General features: G+C 44.8%; 1 protein-coding gene across 3 annotated transcripts; it reads right to left on the bottom strand.

Moving 5' to 3' along the window:
• Positions 1–843: 843 nt before the first annotated feature.
• On the bottom strand, positions 844–18880 carry LAMP2 (lysosomal associated membrane protein 2). 3 transcript variants are annotated; one of them, XM_066581677.1, is made up of 9 exons: positions 18737–18880; positions 12057–12175; positions 9429–9642; positions 7808–7957; positions 7161–7369; positions 6878–7003; positions 6658–6712; positions 6332–6499; positions 844–1269 (listed from the first exon to the last, which is right to left on the bottom strand). In XM_066581677.1, exons 1-9 carry the CDS (start codon positions 18780–18782, stop codon positions 1130–1132), a joined length of 1227 nt encoding a protein of 408 aa, XP_066437774.1. In that variant the 5' UTR covers positions 18783–18880; the 3' UTR covers positions 844–1129. The 3 variants fall into 3 exon arrangements, with proteins under 3 accessions (XP_066437774.1, XP_066437776.1, XP_066437775.1); XM_066581679.1 differs by having other exon boundaries at positions 12057–12179; positions 18750–18865; XM_066581678.1 differs by lacking the exon at positions 844–1269 and adding an exon at positions 2707–4390.
• Between the last annotated feature and the right edge of the window lie 1203 nt (positions 18881–20083).

The raw sequence follows: 20083 nt of genomic DNA, 5'->3' as shown, positions 1-20083 counted from the left end.
TAGCCAAAGAGTCTGACTGACTACCATTGATCTGCTGCCATTGTTGGATGTTAGGCACAGGTAGAATGGGAGCAGGTGAGGACAATACGGCTTTCTTTTAATTTACAGTAGGCATAGGAAAATAAGTTTGTCCTTGGATAACCCCTTTAACTCTTTCCAATCCACTGTCTAACGTCTAAAGACATTTTGATTGAAGGCTGTACAGCTCCAATGTCGGAAGACGTCCAGCAGGGTATTCTTACTGTAGATTTCTGGCCGCTCTGTTGTCGGGGGCCTCTCCAGCATGTCCCATACTGCAGTACTGGCTCTAGCCAGTAGATGGTGCCATCGTATAATGGCAGAAAAAGAAAGCCCCTTAGGAATCCCTGAATCCAAAATTGGATTGCAAAGGGTTAAAAAGACAATCCATCACTACTCCTGCTTTAGTAAATACCCTACTTCTATTATGGGGAAGTATACTATACCATCTTCTCAGACTTCTGTACTAGAGACCAAGTACTTCTTGACATGTTAGTAAACTGATAACTGCGTTTAACTGTCAATTATGCGTCTTTCCCCAGGAATGCCGCCAACATTGATAAGACATTATCCCCTAATTTGTGAATGGAATGGATGTCGGCATAGTCGGACAACGTTGTCAGTTTAGTCACATTTCCAGGAGTAATCGTACAGTGCAGTGTTCTGAGAAAAGCCCCAGATTTATTATTTCATGAAGCATACGAATATTTGCCAACAGACCTGTCAGAAGACATAATAGTTCCTCTTAAGAGTGTCCCTAAAACTTTAGGCTCAATATAAAGTGTAGGAGATCGTTGCACTTAGACATTACATAGAACAAATGTATAAGACACAAAACTAGATTTTATTGGAGCAGGGTTTCTATAGAAATAAGGCAAAGATCAGAACATACATTCTCATATTCAAGTGGTTTTGCCGACATTATGAAATACATTCAGTAGAATTATAGCTTGCGTAGAGCAGAGGGCAAAGAAGGCGCATTGTGCTTACTGGAGAAGTCAAGCTTAATAAAAAAGGTAATACTATAAAGTAAGCCGACGGGTCAGTTCTGTTATTTTTTTTTTTTCATAGTTTGAAATACTTGCAGCATCAACCCCAAATCATAGAATCTTTAAAAGTGTTCATATCCAGCTGAACGCCGATTCCTGCGGCCAATGAAATAAGCCACCATCACTAGGACTACAAGGACTCCCAATGCTGCTCCCACGACTATTGGTACAGTGAAGTTCTGATCTGCAAAGCAATCTTCGGCTACATGTGGAAAACGTCAAACAAAGAGGAAAAAAATAAAAATACAAAACAAAAAAAAGTCTCATCACATACTGAAGGGATTAAAGAGTAAATGTAAACAAAATAAAAGATTCAGGCCACACACAAACATATTACAAAATAAATATACCCAAAAGAGATAAAAAGGGTTATGGCTTACACCCCATACTGAGATCTAGCCTGACCCTGCAAACCACAGTATATTTAACCAGCTCTGCAGCGTCTAGGGATGAAGACGCGCCTTATTTTATAAACACAGCCAGCCAATTTGTCAGTCCGTAAGTCACGGGCAGCACCTTGTTCTGCCCAGGAACTAAAGAAGCGCTCTAGGAGGAGAGAGTGAAGTGTGTTCCCCCCTACATATGAGAAGATGAAGTGGGAGTGAAGGTTTTACCTCTCATCTGTTACCGACTAACTTTACAATATAATAATGCAGTTTTAAAAACCAGCACCACATCTGTCCAGAGGTTGTGTGATATTATACTAAGCCTCATTCAAGTCAATGGAGCGGAGCTGCAATACCAGATACTGCCTGGAAAACCCCTTTAAGTTTACCATGTGCAGATGTTTTCTTCTGTTAAAGCGACTTAATCAAGTGTACGCTTTTCTTGAGCATTACAGATTAGTCTAATTAATTCAGAAGGGTCCGTGATCCAGGGATTACTCAGACTGCACCCCGCCCCCACCTCTTAAAAATGTGGAAAATTGGGCTCATTGATTTTTTTAATTATAAACCTCCTTTGGATCAACACTGCAGGATAATTAGGCTGAACTGGATGGAGGTGTGTCTTTTCGGCCTAACATTAAAGCTTTTCCATAGATAATCACTTGAAGGGATCCATTCCAAGACAACGTGGCCTGGTTGCTGTAGTTCTTTGAATAGGACAGGGGAATCATGTATGTAGTTTTTCGAGCAATGCTGTGTTTGGAAGACTGGCGTAACTCAACTGTGCCACTCAGTGATTGAGGCAGCATAGCAGAAGACACAGAAAGAGTTCCCATTTACTTCAGTAGAGGTTTTTTTATTCTTCAAGCAGCATTGGACATTTACTAAATGCACAACAAAACTTTATAAAACAGAAAGGAAAAAAAAAAAAAGCTACCATAATGCAAAAACCTCTAAAAAAAAACAAAAAAAAAAAAACACACACACACTTCCAACGTAGTGCAGTCTATAGTTAGGATTGCCCAAAGACCTTAAACACTGTCTAAGGACCAACATCTATGGTATAGCCTGCACACATCCTGGGCCAGTTTGTATTAACTCAGAGCAGCCTGTTGAGGTAGATGGTACCACCTGGTGATGGCCATTAACCGGCAACTAAGATGTGATATGGGCCCGATCCAATATCCTGACTTACATTATGAAACAATGACTGAAAGAAAAATAAGATATACCAAAATGATTTACGTTCCACATTGATTTTGTCACTCGGTTTTATTGTTCGGTTATAATAGTTATCAATCATTCATGTGATCAGCTTAACCAGACCAAAATCTTATATACAAAAATGTTCTCTACATACAGAAGCACACAAAAGTCTGTAAGTTGTTTTTTTAAGGTATTGGATTACAGAAAAACTGGATAGTTTTGTCTCCTTGGAGTGACCAAAGTAAGAGTTATTATACCAATGGGAATTGAAAGAAGATGATAGCTGGAGCTGTAAAGCCAGGAGACCCAACGGTGATGTTGGCCACCTTCTTCGGGAATGCAATTACTAAGCGGACAGAAGTATTAGGTTGGCTTCACACGTGGCATTTTGTGAGCCAAAGCCAATCCATTTCTGGCTCAAAAAAAGTGCATCAAAAACTGCAACTTCATTTTCCAAAAAAAGAGGCCACGTGTGACACCACCCTAAGGCAGAAATCCGTTCCCTACATACGAACATGGATAGAAATAGTCATGGACAATGGTTGGCCCTTTTTTTTTCTTTACATGGTCAACTCTCCAAGAAACAAGATTAGGACATTTTAGAGACCAAAGGCCTAGATAATGATCATTTTATAAAATCGGTGTCTTACAGTAAACCAATAATGTACTGGTTCGGGTATTTAAAAGGATTAGATTTGGGGTGTCCGAGGGGGATAGACCAAGTTGTTTAGAATTTTTAAGCAATAGATTAAAAATATAGGTTTACGTAAATTCACACAATATCAGGTGGCAAGTCTACGCTAATAAAGGCTGTGGAAAAAAGTACTATTTTATGAATGTAAGTTGCCAAAAAGGGTGGGGGGGTGGGGGGGGGGGACTAAACACACAAAAAGCCACTTAAACATTGATAAAACACAGTAGACCTTTCTTATCAGAACAATCTAACAGAAAAACTGGCCTTGTTGGAGGATGGTGAAGATCTAATTCCCTAAACTGCTCAGGAAAAACGGAATCGGTTGCCAATTGAGGTCTACAAAATAGTAGCTCGGATATAAAAGGGACTTGGATCTGCTGGTGGAGTGAAGTTAAGCCAATACTATACTTACGGGACCAATGTTCTTCCTAGTGGTACGGGGTTATTTCTAAGCAGGCACGTCATGCTGTACTTGGATGTAATCTAGGAGTTGACTTAGAGTCGTATCGGTGCCCATACCGAAAGATGTCAAGTCCTAAATAACATCCAGTATTTTTAGGAAGAGGTCTACATTTTGGAATGGGAGAAGCAACCGCAAGACTGAACATTGGTCAAGACTACGAAAGACAATGAAAGGGTTCCCTTCTATTTTAGCAGCAGAGGAAATTTTTGTTGCAGGACATTTTGTCAAACATCAAATAGACACCGACAGCCGGCATCTGCAGTGCATCTACCAGTCCTAATGTGCCAGACACGGGCGAGGCATTCTAGAACTTGTAGATCCACGACTTAGTGCAAACAATGTTCGCGGCCTGAAATAGTCAATAGTGGGAAAGACTTGCTGCAGATTAATTTGCACCTATTCCAAAAAGTGCAAGTCAGAGGGCAGTGAGGCAATTATAGGGTTTGATATCCGGCATAGGTTTTTCTTCTGCCAATTAAGTAAGCAATCACAACAATGACAATTAGGCCTGCAAGTGCAGCACCAACTATGATTGGAATTAAAATGGAGTCGTCATCGAGGGAACATTCAGAAGCTGTAAGTGGGAAAGAAATAAAATGGGTGAAAAATGGGGGAAAAAAATAAAAATAAATTATATATGAAGTATAAATGAAAGCCAAAGCCTAAAAAGGCCGGTCATGTCCTTCACATCAGCAGAGCCGGCTGCATAGCTTCACAGCCATAGCCCTACTGACTTCAACCAGGTCTTTTCCCTCTACTGCCTCCCGTTTCCCTGCTCTCAATTTCAGCTCCCAGTGGTGAATGTGTCAAGTGGGCAGATCCTACTGTTTACCAAAGGTTTCACGCCAAAACAAAAAAAAAAAAAGAAAGAAAAGCCTCTCTAGACCTAGAGAAACAAAGATGGCCGAACCACTTCTGGCTGCCTTATGCACACTGTTCATTAGTCTAAGACTACATGCAGCTCTGACTGGCCAGCACTAGTTAATCAAAGACAATTAGTGTCCTATACTAATGATGCATACTAGTACAGTGAACATCAGGTAGTCAGAGAAGCTGGTGCAGCCATCTTTGTTTCTCCAGGCACGGAGGATTGCTTTAAAGGGGAGGAGAAGAATGTTGAAGTCAGCAGCAAAGCTATGTAGCGGGCCCTGCTGACATAAGGATATGACAGGTCCTCTTAAAACACACAACCTTATCATAAGCCATAAGTCTGGACTGGTGTAACAACCGGTGGCCATAGATGGCATCAACAGAAATATTTTATATTCAAATATATGGAAACTTCATAAAATGGGTTGCAGTCAGTGTGACTCCCTAAAGTTCCTTCCACTTTTCTGAAACACATTTGATTGTTTAGGAAAAAGTTGAAAGGGTTTAAAAAAAAAAAAAAAAAAAAAAAAAAATTTAAAAAGAGTGCAGCAAGTTCCATTGAATTTCAAAGTTTTCTTCCCCAGAAGCACGGCTGCAACTCCAGATAACTAATTAGAGTATGAAGTTTTTCAAAACTACTCTATTTTCAACATATGTGCATATGAAATGAAGAAAAATGCTTGAATGGTGAACTTGTGCGCTAGGTTTAAGAGCAGTTTTACCTCATGTGGGCAGGTGGTGGTGGGCCTCTCATTTCTGACCCCCCAAATACACAATTAGGGCAAAAATCCACGTAAAGCCATGCAAGAAATGTAGTGTTGTCACATCTGACTATAGGTGGTGTCAGCTAGCCCCTGGTGAACGCATTCATGACACCAAGTTTATCTAGTGCCTAAACATCTGAACTATGATGTCACAATATGGCACGTTAAAGGGAAGCGGTCACTTTTATCCTGCCCTCTGACAGCAGCATTAACTAGTAACCCACAGGCTTCAGCTTTCTTAAGAGTGTCTAGTGTACTTTTGGAGAAACAACTTCCCTAGTTGCAGCGTTCATGAGGAAGGAGGAGTCCTAGTCAGGGCTTGCAGGATCCTCCTGCTGCTGATTGACTGTCTTTTCCCTAATTTCTTCATGCAAGAAAAAAAAAACAAAAAAAAAAACACACAAACACGCAACTGACAATAAGTAGATAGGGTTAGCTTGTGGATACCGTGGACTCCTTAAATCCACATATACCATTGAGAACTTTATCACAAATGCTACAATTAAAAGCTTACGTTTCTCCAGAAGTACACTAGAGACATACAGAATGCCTGTCACTACCCCTTAGATGGCAGTAGATGCCCTTTAAATCTGCAAATACATACATACTACATGGTGACATTCTCCAATATATCTGAGCCCAACTAGGCCGTAGGCTAACTTTAGCAAATTCTACTGTTTTACACTTATTTGTAGAGGTCACCATAGTAATTCTGCTACACTTGCTCAGATGTCGATTACACGTCTTTACTTCTAATAGTATTTTGTTTCAAGAAAGTCACTTTTCAACTTTAGCAAAGTTTATCTGCTCCCATCCTGCAGAAGAGAAACCGCAGTATAGGCCAAAATGGTTATTGCAGTATATTAGGCAGATGTGCTTACCTATGGCATATGTCGCATTCTGTACATTGAAGGGCTGAACTCTCACATCAAAAGTATTAATGGAGAGGTCTTCCGACACCGTGATGAGCTGCTCTTTGTGGCACAGGTACGAATACCCCATTGACGCTTCCCATAAACTCAGATTAGAGTTGGTTATGTAAGAAATTCCTGTAATACAAGACAGTTTGATCTTCACATAAAAGGTATAACATAAGAGCACAGAACGAAGACTAACCAAAGAAAGCAGCAAGCTAGCCAGAGTGGCCTGAAAGGACAATGCTATTAGAGCAATCTAAGCCATCAATCCCCCCAAAAAGCAGACTTACCTGATCCATTTGTGAGAGTGACATTAACTTCTTTAAGATAAAAGTTCTTCTCTTTCTATAGGGGACAGAAAAAGCACAATTCAGTATATTTGGGAAGTCTAATATTTACACTATAAACCGAATTAGAAAAGTTACTAAATAAGTCACACAGCTTTTATACTAAAAGCAAAATCCTGCTACCTCTTCATAAGCCAAAGGGGCGAGTCGCCGAAATACTTACAATGGAGAAATAAAACTCCACAACGGTAGCGCCACTGTCGCTGAGCCGCAGGAGAGCGCTGCCGTTGCTGCAGATTCCAGAACTGACGGTACTGTTAGGGTTAATATTAATCGGAGTCCAGACGCGCTGGAGACAAAGAAAATATAAAAATCAGTTTACGGGATATACAGGGTGACTTGGTTTCAATCAGAACCTACACACATGCAATCACTATGCTGCTGCTAATACAGTGTGCCAGGATAGAACCTCCGATACAACACACTAGGGGGCGATAGAGTCTTACTTTTCCATCGATTAGCAGAGTGGCGTTAAGCTGCAGACCCATGGAAGCCAGCAGACAAGTCTCGTTGCCTCTTGAGATATTATAGTGGCCGATGCTGGGTTTATCCACGGGCTTTGTGGTTGGAGCTGGAGAGACTGTAACATTGGCTGTAGTCACTGGATGAGTGGTTGGAGGTTGGGGTGTTGGGGTGTCTGCACTGCAGTGGAACTCTGAAGGGAGGGGGGGGGAGAAAAAGAAAAAGGAGGCAAAAGGTTATTCAAGGCTAGTACATTTTAGCATCCTCACATACAGCTTAAGTAGTATTAAGAACAAGACTTCAGATCATTCCTGCCATCAGATTCGTGCAGCCTGAACAGCAGGGAGGTTTGTATCTAGAGTGAAATCTCTGCCTATACAGGGATAGAGCTGTCACACTAGATGATCAAGGTGGGCACTGCCCGTGACTCCGTTCTCCATCCAGGATCGATCTTCAAAGTAGGCTTATTCTGTAACACCGCAACACCTCAGACCAAGACCCACATGGGCGCAGTGCACATACCTGTCCCAGGGTCATGTTGCCAATGCTTTGGGCAGCATAACCTTTTGAAAGGTTCCCTTTAAGCCTAAAATAAGTGCTGGGCGTCAACACCAACGGTGAATCCAATTACCTTTCTTAGCATCTTGCCCATACGGCAGCAGGGTCACATTCCGGTAGACTTGTACAACGTTCTCGGTAGTTAGGACTTCTTCATGTATGCACACATAGGTTGTGTTCATTGGTATTGAGTCATTGATAGTCTTCACAGCGGTGAGGAGCCCTGGAACAAAAAGTAATTCGCTTCTGTATTATGGATCAATACAGGGTGTCTCAAAAGTATGGACACCCCCCATGTGGAATGAAGCCAGTTTGGCAGAAGCTGATCCAATTTTGCATACAGACTGCAGGGGAATGGGGAACCTGCTAGGCCATGTGACATAAGGACAATCTCAACATGTTCGGCCTGTAGGGTTGAATCCAAGAGGACGGCATTCAAAAAGGCTATCACATTGGGGACATGGCTTAACAGGCTTACCCCTTCCCTTACAGCCTGTATGCAAAAAGTTACCACCTGCAAAATTATTCTATTTCACACTTTTGAGATATCCTGTATAACAAGTCTGCAGATGCTGCCAACTGTTCAAAACGCAGACATTTCGCCAGTCTATCACCAAAGGGCATATGCGCTAACGTGAATGAGAAGTAGAGCAGGCAGATACCCATTGGTGAAGAGGAGAATTCTGCAATCTCTGTACATAAACCTTCAGGTTTCACCTTTCCAATATACTCATTACCGGAAACCCTCTATGAATAGGAATACGCAGAAAGCAAAAGGTTCCCACTGATTGATTACCTTACAGGATACAATAAAAGCTTTATTTGATGAAACTGGATACTCCTTTGAAGGGACTGTCAGCAGGTTGGAGCATGTCAAACCGCCTACACCAACAGAACACTCAAGCCAACAGTTTCCAAATCGATCTCTTGACGCATGTAACAGTTTTCGATCATCCTGTGGATGACAGCTCAGATGTTATCCATATCTCACTGGTGGAAAGGGACAAAGTTAAATGGGGTTACCCAGGTTGTGCCTGCTGGGATACATCAGGGTCGGAGGGAAAGTTCAGCAGTTGGCGCTTGTAATTGCAGGCTGGGTCCCATTGATTTCAATGAAAGCAGTGCCTACAACTACAAGCGCTAACCACTCCGACCCCAATGTTTCCTGACAGGTGCTGCCTGGGTAATCCCTTTAACCCTTTCCAATCCACTGTCTGACGTCTAAAGACATTCTGATTGAAGGCTGTACAGCTTCCGATGTCGGAAGACATCCGGCAGGGTATTCTTACTGGCTCTGTTGTTGGGGGTCTCTCCAGCATGTCCAATACCCGCAGTACTGACTTTAGCCAACAGGTGGCGCCATTGTAGAATGGCAAAAAGAGAAAAAAACCCTAGAAAACCCTGAATCCAAAACTGGACTGCAAAGGGTTAAGGAAATTAGTCTGGCTTGCAGGAAAGGGTCAGTCTGCCCAGTGTGTGGCAATTAGCTTATGGTCCAGAAACTTTTAAAATATTTTTTTTTGTATGCTGCCTTCATTAGACAAATATGAAAGTTTTAGAATCCATTAAACTTGTGTTCTGCTGGTGTAGGTGGTTTTACACGCTCCCACTTGCTGACAGGTTCCCTTTATTAAATAAATAAATTTTTTTTAAAAGTCAGGAAAACATTCATTATGGCTTCCCCATGTAATTACCTTTTTCTTTGGCATCTGGGAAGAGAGTGCTGTCATTTGTATTGTAAGTGAAGACAATCACACCGATGCGGTACACAGTACTATCACTGGTGAAGTTCACACTCCAAGAATGGTTGTTCCCAAAGTTAACCACCAACAGAGGATCTACCCCGCTGCTGCCACATCTACTGCCATCCGTCGTCACATTATCAGGTGCAGCAAATGTGGTATTGCGCTAAAAGGAAGAGAAGAGACATTTAGTAGATGACCTGCGGTCCACAGAGATGTCAGTATAGACTCCTACACGCACAAGCAGCATTTGCCTCTCTCCTACCCTGCAGAGCAGCTCCAGTGAAGAGCCTATCGCTAGCAGAAACCGAAAGTCATGTGACTGCTGCATCCAATCCCAGGCCACAGCTGTGTTCCAAACTCCTTGCATCATAGCACCCAGGATACAAGTGGTGATGGCAGGAGCACAAGAGGCGATACTGCAGCCTCTGATTGGCTACAGCTGGCACGTGACTTTCAGTCTGTCCCAACAGCAGGATATTCACTGGAGCAGCTATGCTGTTACCTAGGGGTAGAAGAAAGGCAGGTATTGCTTTTGTTAATGTATCACACGACTGGCCGTTTAACCCTTTTCACTCCAATGGCTGATCTGTTACGACATTATGCGCTTCCTCTATAGCTCCAATGTCGGAACAGGTCCATAACTGCAGTGCAGGAGTACACATCAGGCGCAGATGCACTCCTGCACTGGTCCTCATCGAGGACCCCCAGGGAGAAGGCAGAAAGGGTTTTTAACGCCTTCTCCTTTACACATTACATAGCGCTATGTAATGCAGAGAGAAGGCGGAAGTAACACTTTTGCATTCTGCCCGGCGATCATGTGACTGCCAGGAGCCTCCTGACCTCAGCTGACACTCACAGCCTAGGTCGGGAGGATGAAGAAAGAATGCGAAAGTGTTACTTAAGCATTCCCCTGGCAATCATGTGACCGCCGGCACCCTCCTGACCTCGGCTGTCAAAGATCAGGAGGGTGAAGGGAGAATGCTGAATAGGCATTCAAATAAATTGGGGCTGGGGAGAATGGGTTGGAAATAAAGTATTAAAAAAAAAAAAATTAAAAAAAAATTGACAACCCCTTTGAAAAGGGCTACTTCAGCTAAAACACATTTTCCTATCCCTAACCCTTTCACCTGTTACAATCTGCATACTGCAGTCACCAGCCTGATGTTAATCAACCACCATTTTTTTTTTTTTTTTAATTTTGCTTCACATCTAAGCCATGATGCATCAGCACAGAATTAGCTTGCTCACATATATACTGTGGGGAGTTTCATGACAACTTTTTTTTTTTTAACCCCTTCGCAGGGCGACCTCCCTTCATACAGCGCAGGCGGTAGCTTTTATTACAACTGACACCCACTAACATTAGCTGCAATCAGCCACGTGGACAATCCTGGCTAGTAACCCTTTAAATGCTGGTGTCAATTCTGGAGGGGGGCAGCAAAGGCCACGTCATTAAGGGTTAAATCTCTAGAGTGGCCCCTTAACATGTAAACACTGGACATAATACAGCCAGTAAAGAATAAGTGAATGGTATACAAGTTAGAGTATGTCAAAATTAAAAAAAAAGTTTTCCAAGTAGGTTTTAAACCAGGAAAAAGAAAAAAACCTGAAACCAATTTTTATCTAATTAGGCAATAAAAAAAAATAAAAAAAATAGCCATTAAGGCTGCCTGTCCACGGGCGTTGCGCTTTAACGCTGTGGATTTCCACTGCGGGAGACCACTAAAGTTACAGCGATTAACCCATCATTATGATAGGATTTCCGCTCATGTACATCAGGCTGCGCCTTCTATAGTTATCCAACGGAAAGGGTTCATTGTGTTACCCGCGTGCGGATTATTGCCGCGGATAAAGCAATGCAGAACTGGCTGTGGACAGGAGGCCTTAGAGAAAAAAAAAAAACACACCATCATATGCGCCAGCTTGCCATTTAAGGGGTTAACATCAGTTATCAATAGTGTTGCTTTAGGCCTCAAGTCCACTGGGAAATTCGGGCCCGCGGGGATTCTCCATCCAGAATCCCACAGCGGGTCCCTCCCTTCCCGCAGACATGAGGCCTGAAAACAACATTTACTAAACTGTCCGGACGCTGCAGACCTGCCTTCCGTCGCTGCCGGATCTTATTTCCTCGGCCTGGCAGATGTGCTCAGCACACCGGCCGCGTGCACTCTTTTCTTTGAGCTCCTGCTCTCCCACGCGGGAGAGCAGGAATTCAGCTGTGGCTGTGCCGCGGATACGGACGGCTTCCATAGGCTTCAATGTAAGCCTGCGGGAGCCGTCCGTGAGGGGAAACCCACAGAAAACGGAGCATGCTGCGGGTGGTTTCCTACACATGCGATCCGCGCGCCAAGGAAAAAGGACATCCACAGGTATTTACTCACCTGCGGGTGTCCAATGCATCCGTATGTGGGCGGATTACGCGTGCGGGATACGCACGCAGATTTTGAAAATAGAGTTGCCTAGTGGACATGAGGCCTTAGATACTAAATACTTGTAGAACCGCCTTAATGTGATTGTCACCTGTGAGACTAGAGGGTATAATGCTACTTTTATAGGGCGCTGATGTGTCGGACTTACCTTTGTACCGTTGTTGGTGTCATATTGTACTGCGAAGTTCACCTGCATGCTGGCGTAGATACAGGTAGTCTTGGATTCATCTTTCACGGTCACTTCAAAAGCTTCTGTCCTCATGAACCCTAAAGAAGTAAACAGCGTGATGTGTGAGTAATAAGGCAATAATCCCAGTCATCAGCCGGAGCAAAGTCCCTCAAGTTATGGATCCCAACCATTCCCGCCTGCAGGGAGGCGGACCATGACGTTACTCTTACGATGGAACTGAAACGATGACCGGCGCCACAATAATAGGATTGTGCTGGGAAAGTAGGAGAAGTGGTAGTTTTATCCCAACCCTAAACCTCCAGCAGTACAGGGAGCACTGACGGCTTCCACCAGTAGACATTGCACATTACACCGCATTTGGCGGTGACCATTTAGTTACTAGAGATGAGCGCATGTACTCGGTAGTCAGTTACTCCGAAAAAGCAGTGCTCGAGTCCAAAAACACCCGAACCGAGTACGTTCGCTTAGCTCTACTAGTTACCAATGTGCGTTTGGCGCTCTCTTCCACTACCTGGGTTATAGGTACCTTCTTCCATTGTGACTCATTTCAAACAATTTGAAACCGAAAACTTTGTAAAAGTTATGCGATTTATAATTTACATCATTTAGAGTCCTCGGCCCTCCCAGATTCTTGTGGCTACATGTGAAGATGATCGGTTCATACTGCCTGCGCTCCGTACGCTGCCATAGGACTAGTTTGGCTAAGTGATCTGTATCGGGCACCAGAACTTGTAGTCAGTACAATGTATTGCCGACACGAGATTAGTGTCTATATGCGACTACAGGTATTTGCGGGGGTGCAGAGAGGGAAAGGTGCCAAGTCTAATAGTAAAGCTTTTATCTACTCTGAGCAAAAAAATGCATATAATCTTGGAGAATTGCCCACCACACCCGCAGGCCAGTCACCTGATCGGGTGGCACTTCTGGCTTAGCAAGGTTTTACCACGATTTCCGTGTGACATTACAATTTCTACATAAGTGACAACACTACATTTTTTTTGACACTCAAATGGTGCAAGATTGTATTAAATGGCCATCATGACAAACTTTACAACTTAGTACAACTCCGGAAAAGTTAGAGGGTGAACAGATCTGTATAGAGTAATCAATATCCGGATCTGGAAACCCCATCTAGTTGTGAAAGGTTCTTGCTCTCCGTAAGAGAGCTGATGTCTGGTGGATGTGAGACTTTTAATGACTAACAAACATAATGTTGCAGCAAGCTTTCGAGACCACTTAGGTTTCCATAAGCTTGCTGCAATATTTTTTGTTAGCCATTAAAAGCTATATCTACAAGATTTTATTTTTCTTCCCTTTTTCTACCACTAACAGTGGTAGGTGTTCGCAGTACCATGGTTAATTGATATGTCAGCTGACTACAGCATCCCGTAACACCGTACACTTCTGATCATCCCCATTAAGCGGCATTAGGTAACATTAGCCCTGTGTTAAATGAAATCTTATCCCCAGCCACCCCCTAGATAGCAGTTTAGCCTTTTGTTAACCTGGTTTTCAAAAATTCTGCTCCTCCTAGTAGTGAGTGAACAGAACGGTTGTCGTTATTGGAGAAAATCATATATAGTGCAAAACCTCTCAGACAACTGCCAAAAGCCATGAGAGGCCGCCTACCAGAGAGACGGGCGAGAGATCTGTAGATCGTGATGACGAGTACATGGCTTGTGGCACTTACCGCACAGCTATAAGATCTGCACAGGTTCCAGCCAAGAACCTACTGTACACCGAGGAGGGGCAAAACCCGTAATCAGTGGTCTGTACATGGCTATCCTCGAGAAGAATCGGGCTTTGACTTAGATTTCCAGTCACGTTACAATGTCAAATGTTGACTTACAGGGAAACTGCCTTCCAAAAGGTGGCGCTGCAGAGGCATTGTAGCATCTACCATCGCATACCAAAACGCTGCATACCCCTTTTTTTTTCACGGCACTCGGAACGCATCGCCCATTGTTCTCAATGGGACAGTCAAACCCATCAAATGCTGCGCGATACGCACGAGTGTGGCGTTTTCCATTGAAATCAAATGGCAAACACTTGCCGGTTCTCCGAAACGCATGAAAGCGCCGGAGATTCGGAATTTCAGAGGAAGGATGGAAGGAGTTTTTGCATGAAAGGTGCCTCGCATCCGCAGGTAAGACGCACATTGACAATTGCAATGCTGAGCTGGCCCATGTGAAGATAGCCTAACACAGAAGTCAATGCGTCAACTACTGTCTGCAGTGTGAATGGCACAGGCAACTGGTAAAGCATATCTCCAAGGAAGAGACAAGGCGGCAGTTCCCATAGTCATGTAGAGACATTGGGGGGGGAGCTACAACTAGAAAAAGGAGGGGGGGGAGCAAAACAAGTTGTCAAAAGTTCTAATCCCAGGCATGGGTGAAAGATTGAAGGTTACCAAAAAGGAGTGGAGGTGCTGCCCAACCAGGTGAACCCACCAAATAGTGGATGGAGAGGATCTACAGAAACGTTGGCACAACTCAATTGAAGAGATGTGAGGCAATGAAATAAAAATATTCAGCCTCTTAGTCAGTAAATTAAAAACCAGCAATAGGATAGGGGGTTCGGGCTGAGCCCCTTCATCAGTCATGCTAGGAGGTACATTAATAGTAGGATGCTGCATACCCCAATAAGGCAGGATAGTGACCCCGGAGAGGGGACAGAAGTTGGATACTTTATTCCATTGTGCCACATCCTTTCATTGAAGAGTTGTGCCAACGTACCGATTCTTTCCATAGACTAATAACAGAGGACCTCTGCATGAATAGTATATGGACTCCTTGATATACAACTGTGAAGTGGTAGACCAAACACCTCAAGGCTCTTCAGAGCGGAGAAGAATGCATTATTTTGGCCCCCTTGACGGCGGTCTTACAGGTTGTACATACAGTATGACCATCCTTGTTTGTTTTATCTTCAAGCTTGCTTTTGAAAAGTGAAGTCTGAATTCAGATGGGCAGCAATGGGAAAGGTCTACTAGATGCTTTATGTATGCAAGACCCAGAACAGGTCATTTGTACCCAGGAATGTTCTCTATGACAGGTAAAGTGGTCATCCTATTGACAACTAAGGATCAGAAGCCACCCGGCTGAAGTCCGCCGCAGAGCCACGTGACAGTTGGGTCCGTACAACTTGCATCCTCAGCATTCTTCTATTGCAATAGGAAGACTGACCTCGGTGAGTCAGTCTCAAGTCTCATTTGCGCAATTCACAACAGTAGTGTTTATATATACTAAATCACGTCAACGTGCAGTCAGGTGACAACCATGTGATCTCATCACCCACAGCCTCAGACATTAATGCACTTGTGTTGGACGAGTCCAGAACTTTATGGTAAGGCACATCACAAGACGTCAGCCCTTCAGAAGGCTACAAGAACGGTGCATGTGTATACCCAAGATTTACAAGCTACCATCTAGCACTGAACATCTAAATCTGCAGATTTTTGGAATTCTTTGTGCCGAGTTCAACTTTTCTTGGAAACATTAGCACAAAATCCTTTTGTCAGACCTTCATGGGTTGGCTTCCATCACAAGGCAGATGCTCACAAGCCTGGAATTCACCGTGTAAAATACCAAGAGTCAACTGGAAAACTGGTCCCTGGATCAGAGAAGAAAGTGTTCTGAGAAAGGAGCCAAACTTCACCGCCTGCAAGTCATGTGACCAGAGACGAGCCAACTTTTAAAAGTTTAGTGGGGGTTTGCAAAATTTCAGGGAAGAAAAAAAAAATGTGGTTGGGTTGAGTTAGTTTGAACTATGGGGCTCTTCTCCTCTGGCCTTGCACTACTGAGGCTTTTGGTTCCAATTGGACACCTACATGGAGTTTATATGTTCTCCCTGTGTTTGACAATCACCTTTCACTCCATGCAGATATTGCCTTGGGTCAATTTTGAACCTAGAAGCCCAACACTAAGGCAATAGTACCAAGCACTGAGCCACCATGCTTCATCCGACCAGACCATCCTCTTCCATTGTCCATGGTCCAGTTCTGATGCTCAAGTGCCCGTTGTAAGTTCAGGGATCAGAATGGGAACGGATTACTCTGCATCGATGAAACCCTGAATAAAGCACTGTAATGCATTGTGCATTCTGACACAAATGGCTGATAACGTTTACGTTGGCTGTAGCACTTCAGGTAGCCAGCTGTAGCTCCAATTGACGTTAAGCTTGGAAGCCCATAATTTCATCACTTGCCCACTTGTGATTGGTACTAACCACAGCATACCAACACCAGAAGACCTGCCGTTTTAGAGATGCCCTGACCTAGTCATCAGAACTTGTCCATTGTCATAGTTGTTGGGATCCTTACATGTCAACTTCTAGAACTAGGAGGAAGAAATAGTATGGTGGCTCAGGGGTTAGTACTGCTGCCCTGTAGTGCTGGGGTCCTAACCAAGGACAACACCTGCATGGAGTTAAATATGCAGGAAGAATCTTAAGACCCCCAGTGCCACAAGGCTACAATGCTAACCACTGAGCCACAGGAGAAGAGGCAGGACCACCACATTTGGCCGGGTCAAACCACCTATGGTTCTTCACAAACCAAACTTTCTGCAAAGTCTGACCTGAGATGGTTTGATTGGTTCGGTTTGCTCAATACTACTGGATTTGTCAGCAGTTAGGTAACCCCTCTCTGAACGTGTAGGCCCTTTTTAATGTCTGGTTACAGTACAGTGGGGCTGATTTTAAGGATTTAGTCTTAGCAACTTCATTGTAGTGAAAGTGTCGTCTGTTCAGGATAACCCTTGTCCATGGGGGCCGGAGTTCGTCCTTCTTAGAACGCTCCCCTATTAGAGTTGCTGTAAAGACCAGATTACACTCCGGTTGACACAGTCAACTAAAAGTCACATGTCTTGGGGCCGTCAGCCCCCTATGGCAGCATTCACAAGGGGTGCGCCAAAACCCACACCGGTAAAAGCAGTGGATTGTCATGTTTTACCCCCATTTAATGGGGCTGATCCACGTGCTGCCGCCCATCTTGGTTTCCACGGCAAAAGCCTCTAAGTCTCGTTTCCCCACAATGTGCATTCCCACCGAAAACTGGATGCAGAAAAGCTGATTCTGACACAGAATCCATGTCGGAAACAACTAAGATACTCCAATGTGTGAAAGGGGCGTAAACGGCTGAGTCAGCTGTCAGAGCGGAGCTGGTGAATGCCGTGTATCAGCACATCCACTGATCTGCTGACTGTTACTAGATGGAACGCACCCGCAGGAAGCACAGCAGGAAGACCCAACTCCTGGCACCAACTTCCCGCTGAACTTCTAGGGCAGGCCAGTTGGCAGGAAGACATTGGTTGCCCAGTATAAACAAGGGCCTTCAGGGTGCGTTCCCTGTCTCATCTGTTCTGTGGCCACAAGCTCCAACACAGAGCGGGTCACAGATTTAAAGGGGTTGTTCAGTGGTAAACTGCTAATGTCCTATGTGCAATATTGGATCGGCAGGGGATCCCGGACGATCAGCCGTTCGCCAGGCCGCTGTGCTCACACATTGATCCGATTTCTACAGGAAGCAGACAGCTCCGTTCTCGCCGCAGTGGCCAGGCTTGGTATCAAAGACTGATTTCCCATCATAAGCAATTTGGAACTTCACCTGTAATACCAAGCTTTGCCACTGCATTGGAACGGAGCTGTCTGCTTCCTGAAGAAATCATCTTCGTGCTTGAACACACCAGCATAGAGAATTGCTGATCATCAGACCCACACTCATCTCTTACTGATGACCTATCCTATGGCTAGACCATAAGTAGATTATAAGTGGGCAACCCCTTTAAATGGTTACTGACTGTTTGAGGTTAGTGGCCACAGTTTTAGGCAAAGTACTTGACCATTACCAATGGTCAGTAACCACTTACATCGTTTAAAGACCCAACTCTGACGGTCCAACCCATCCATGTGCAGCCAGCCTTAACGTGGTTTTCCACACTTCCTCCACCGGCGCCTTCACACTGCCAATATCACCCTTAGCGATACACGGGGTGGCATCCACAAAGGCGCCTTAGGCCGCATTCACATCTGCAGTGGCGATTCCGTTTACGGCAGACCCGGACGGGCCCCCCTTTACCGTACAATAAAGCCCTGCACGCCGGCCTCCTCCTTCTGGCACACGCCGGATCGGTACCGAAGCCTCCAAACGGAGTTCCCCAACGCGGCTGTAAAGGCAGCCATAAAAATGTCAGAGAAAAAAAGTTTTTGGGGCCCAAGAAAAGAAAAATTGTGCCATAAAACCGCCAATATGTAGAAAACCCCTAACAGTGCCCGGTCCTCTGGGACTGAAGCACCTTGGCTTTATTAACCCCTTAAAGGCCATGTGGCGCTATACAGGTAAGAGCCGCCACCGCTTTACTCAGCGGGGCCCCCTAGAGGCGTCTGACTTAGTTGGGTCTTTGGGGGCTTCTCAGACTGGGCAGAGATCAGTCTTTGGTGGCCAGCGCCACAGCCAGTAGGGGGCATGTAATACCCAACACTACCTATACTACACGGTGGCCACAGGGACCACCCAGCTCCCCGGGAGGCAGGAAACCATGCCCACAGCACAGAACCCCCAGTGACGCAGGGCCTCAGCGCACCGCGCTGCTCCAGCCTCTCACTGGCGCCCCCCAGCGCACACACCGCCTTTCACCTACCTAAGCCGAGCAAGCAGAGAACCGCACAGAGCAGGTACCGCTCCATCTCCGGCCACGACTGCGCACCAGCTCACCTCAGCACCGCTGTCACACTGACTGCTGCTGGCGGACTACAGCGGCGTCACATGACCGGCCCGGCCTCGCCCACCGCTCCGGCGTCAATCTTGTTCTTAGGTTTCACGTCATAATAAGCTGCGCGGGCGGGAAGGGGTTTTTTTTCTTATTCACTTTATAAAATCTCACATAATTTGCCTAGTTTTATATGTACAGGAGAGGACTAGACATGGAGATCTCTCCCCGGGATTAATATTACGGATACAAGCGGTTACCCGCCATCTGAAGCGGAGACGTGGGAGGCGACGACAAACAAGAAGTAGCTTTTAGTTTACAGTAAATGCTGAGTCAAACGAGCTTGTGATGCTGAGAGGGCGCGCGGCTTGTGTAACAATGGCTGCCCGCCCTGCAGCACATAGGGGGCGCCCGACGTGCAGGGTCACTGCTGGGAAAGAATGGCTGGAGCAGTTACCCATGGCAACCAGATTTCGCTTCTTATTTTTAAGAGGCCTTTTGACAGTCAACCTGATTGGTTGCCATGGGCAACTGCTCCACTTTTCTTTTGCACTAGCTTTTCTTCTGTATTTCCCCGTTAGGCCGGATTTACACGAGCGTATACGCATCTGCGCCGTGTTTTTGCGGAATAGGCATTTCATTTTGCACGCAGACGTGTTTTTTAATGCGCTTTTTGCACGTGCAAATCGTGCGCAAAATGGGTTGTATTCTGCATATGTAGCACGCCATTACTCTCCCGTGAATACGCCTTCGCACTAGCGTGTGGAATTGTCGCACGTGACACGCAGAGAATAGAACCCATTGATTTAAATGGGTTTGTTTACATTTCCGTATTTTGCGTGCGCATTTCAGTTGCTCCAAAAAAAAAAACAGCGTCCTCTATTTTTTTCGCGCAAAGGTCCCCATGGAAGTCAATGGGGATGCGCAAGGAAATACGTAATACGATGGAAAAAAGAACATCTGGAACTAATTAACTATTTTAATCGACGCATCTAGTTTGCCGCGCGCCAATGCACATCCTGTGGGTGGAAAAAATACATGAAAATATGCTGATATGTGCGCAAAAAAGTGTTCCGGAAAAACCGCTGGGGTGTGCTAATGTGCGTACGCTTGTGTGAAGGAGCCCTCAGGCTGTAGACTATCAGCGCTCGCGGTAAACAGCGGCGACGCTCCAGCTGTTCATTTTTATAAGCATTTTCGGAAAATGATGCAGCAACATGGCGGCAGCACGGCGCCCTGTTATTTACATAAGGCTGCTTTCAAGCAAGCGTATTTTGC

Source organism: Eleutherodactylus coqui, chromosome 10 (assembly GCF_035609145.1).
Source record: "Eleutherodactylus coqui strain aEleCoq1 chromosome 10, aEleCoq1.hap1, whole genome shotgun sequence".
Lineage (NCBI taxonomy): Eukaryota > Metazoa > Chordata > Amphibia > Anura > Eleutherodactylidae > Eleutherodactylus > Eleutherodactylus coqui.
The sequence above is the reverse complement of the archived record's forward strand: the minus strand, read 5'-3'. Positions and strand labels throughout refer to the sequence as shown.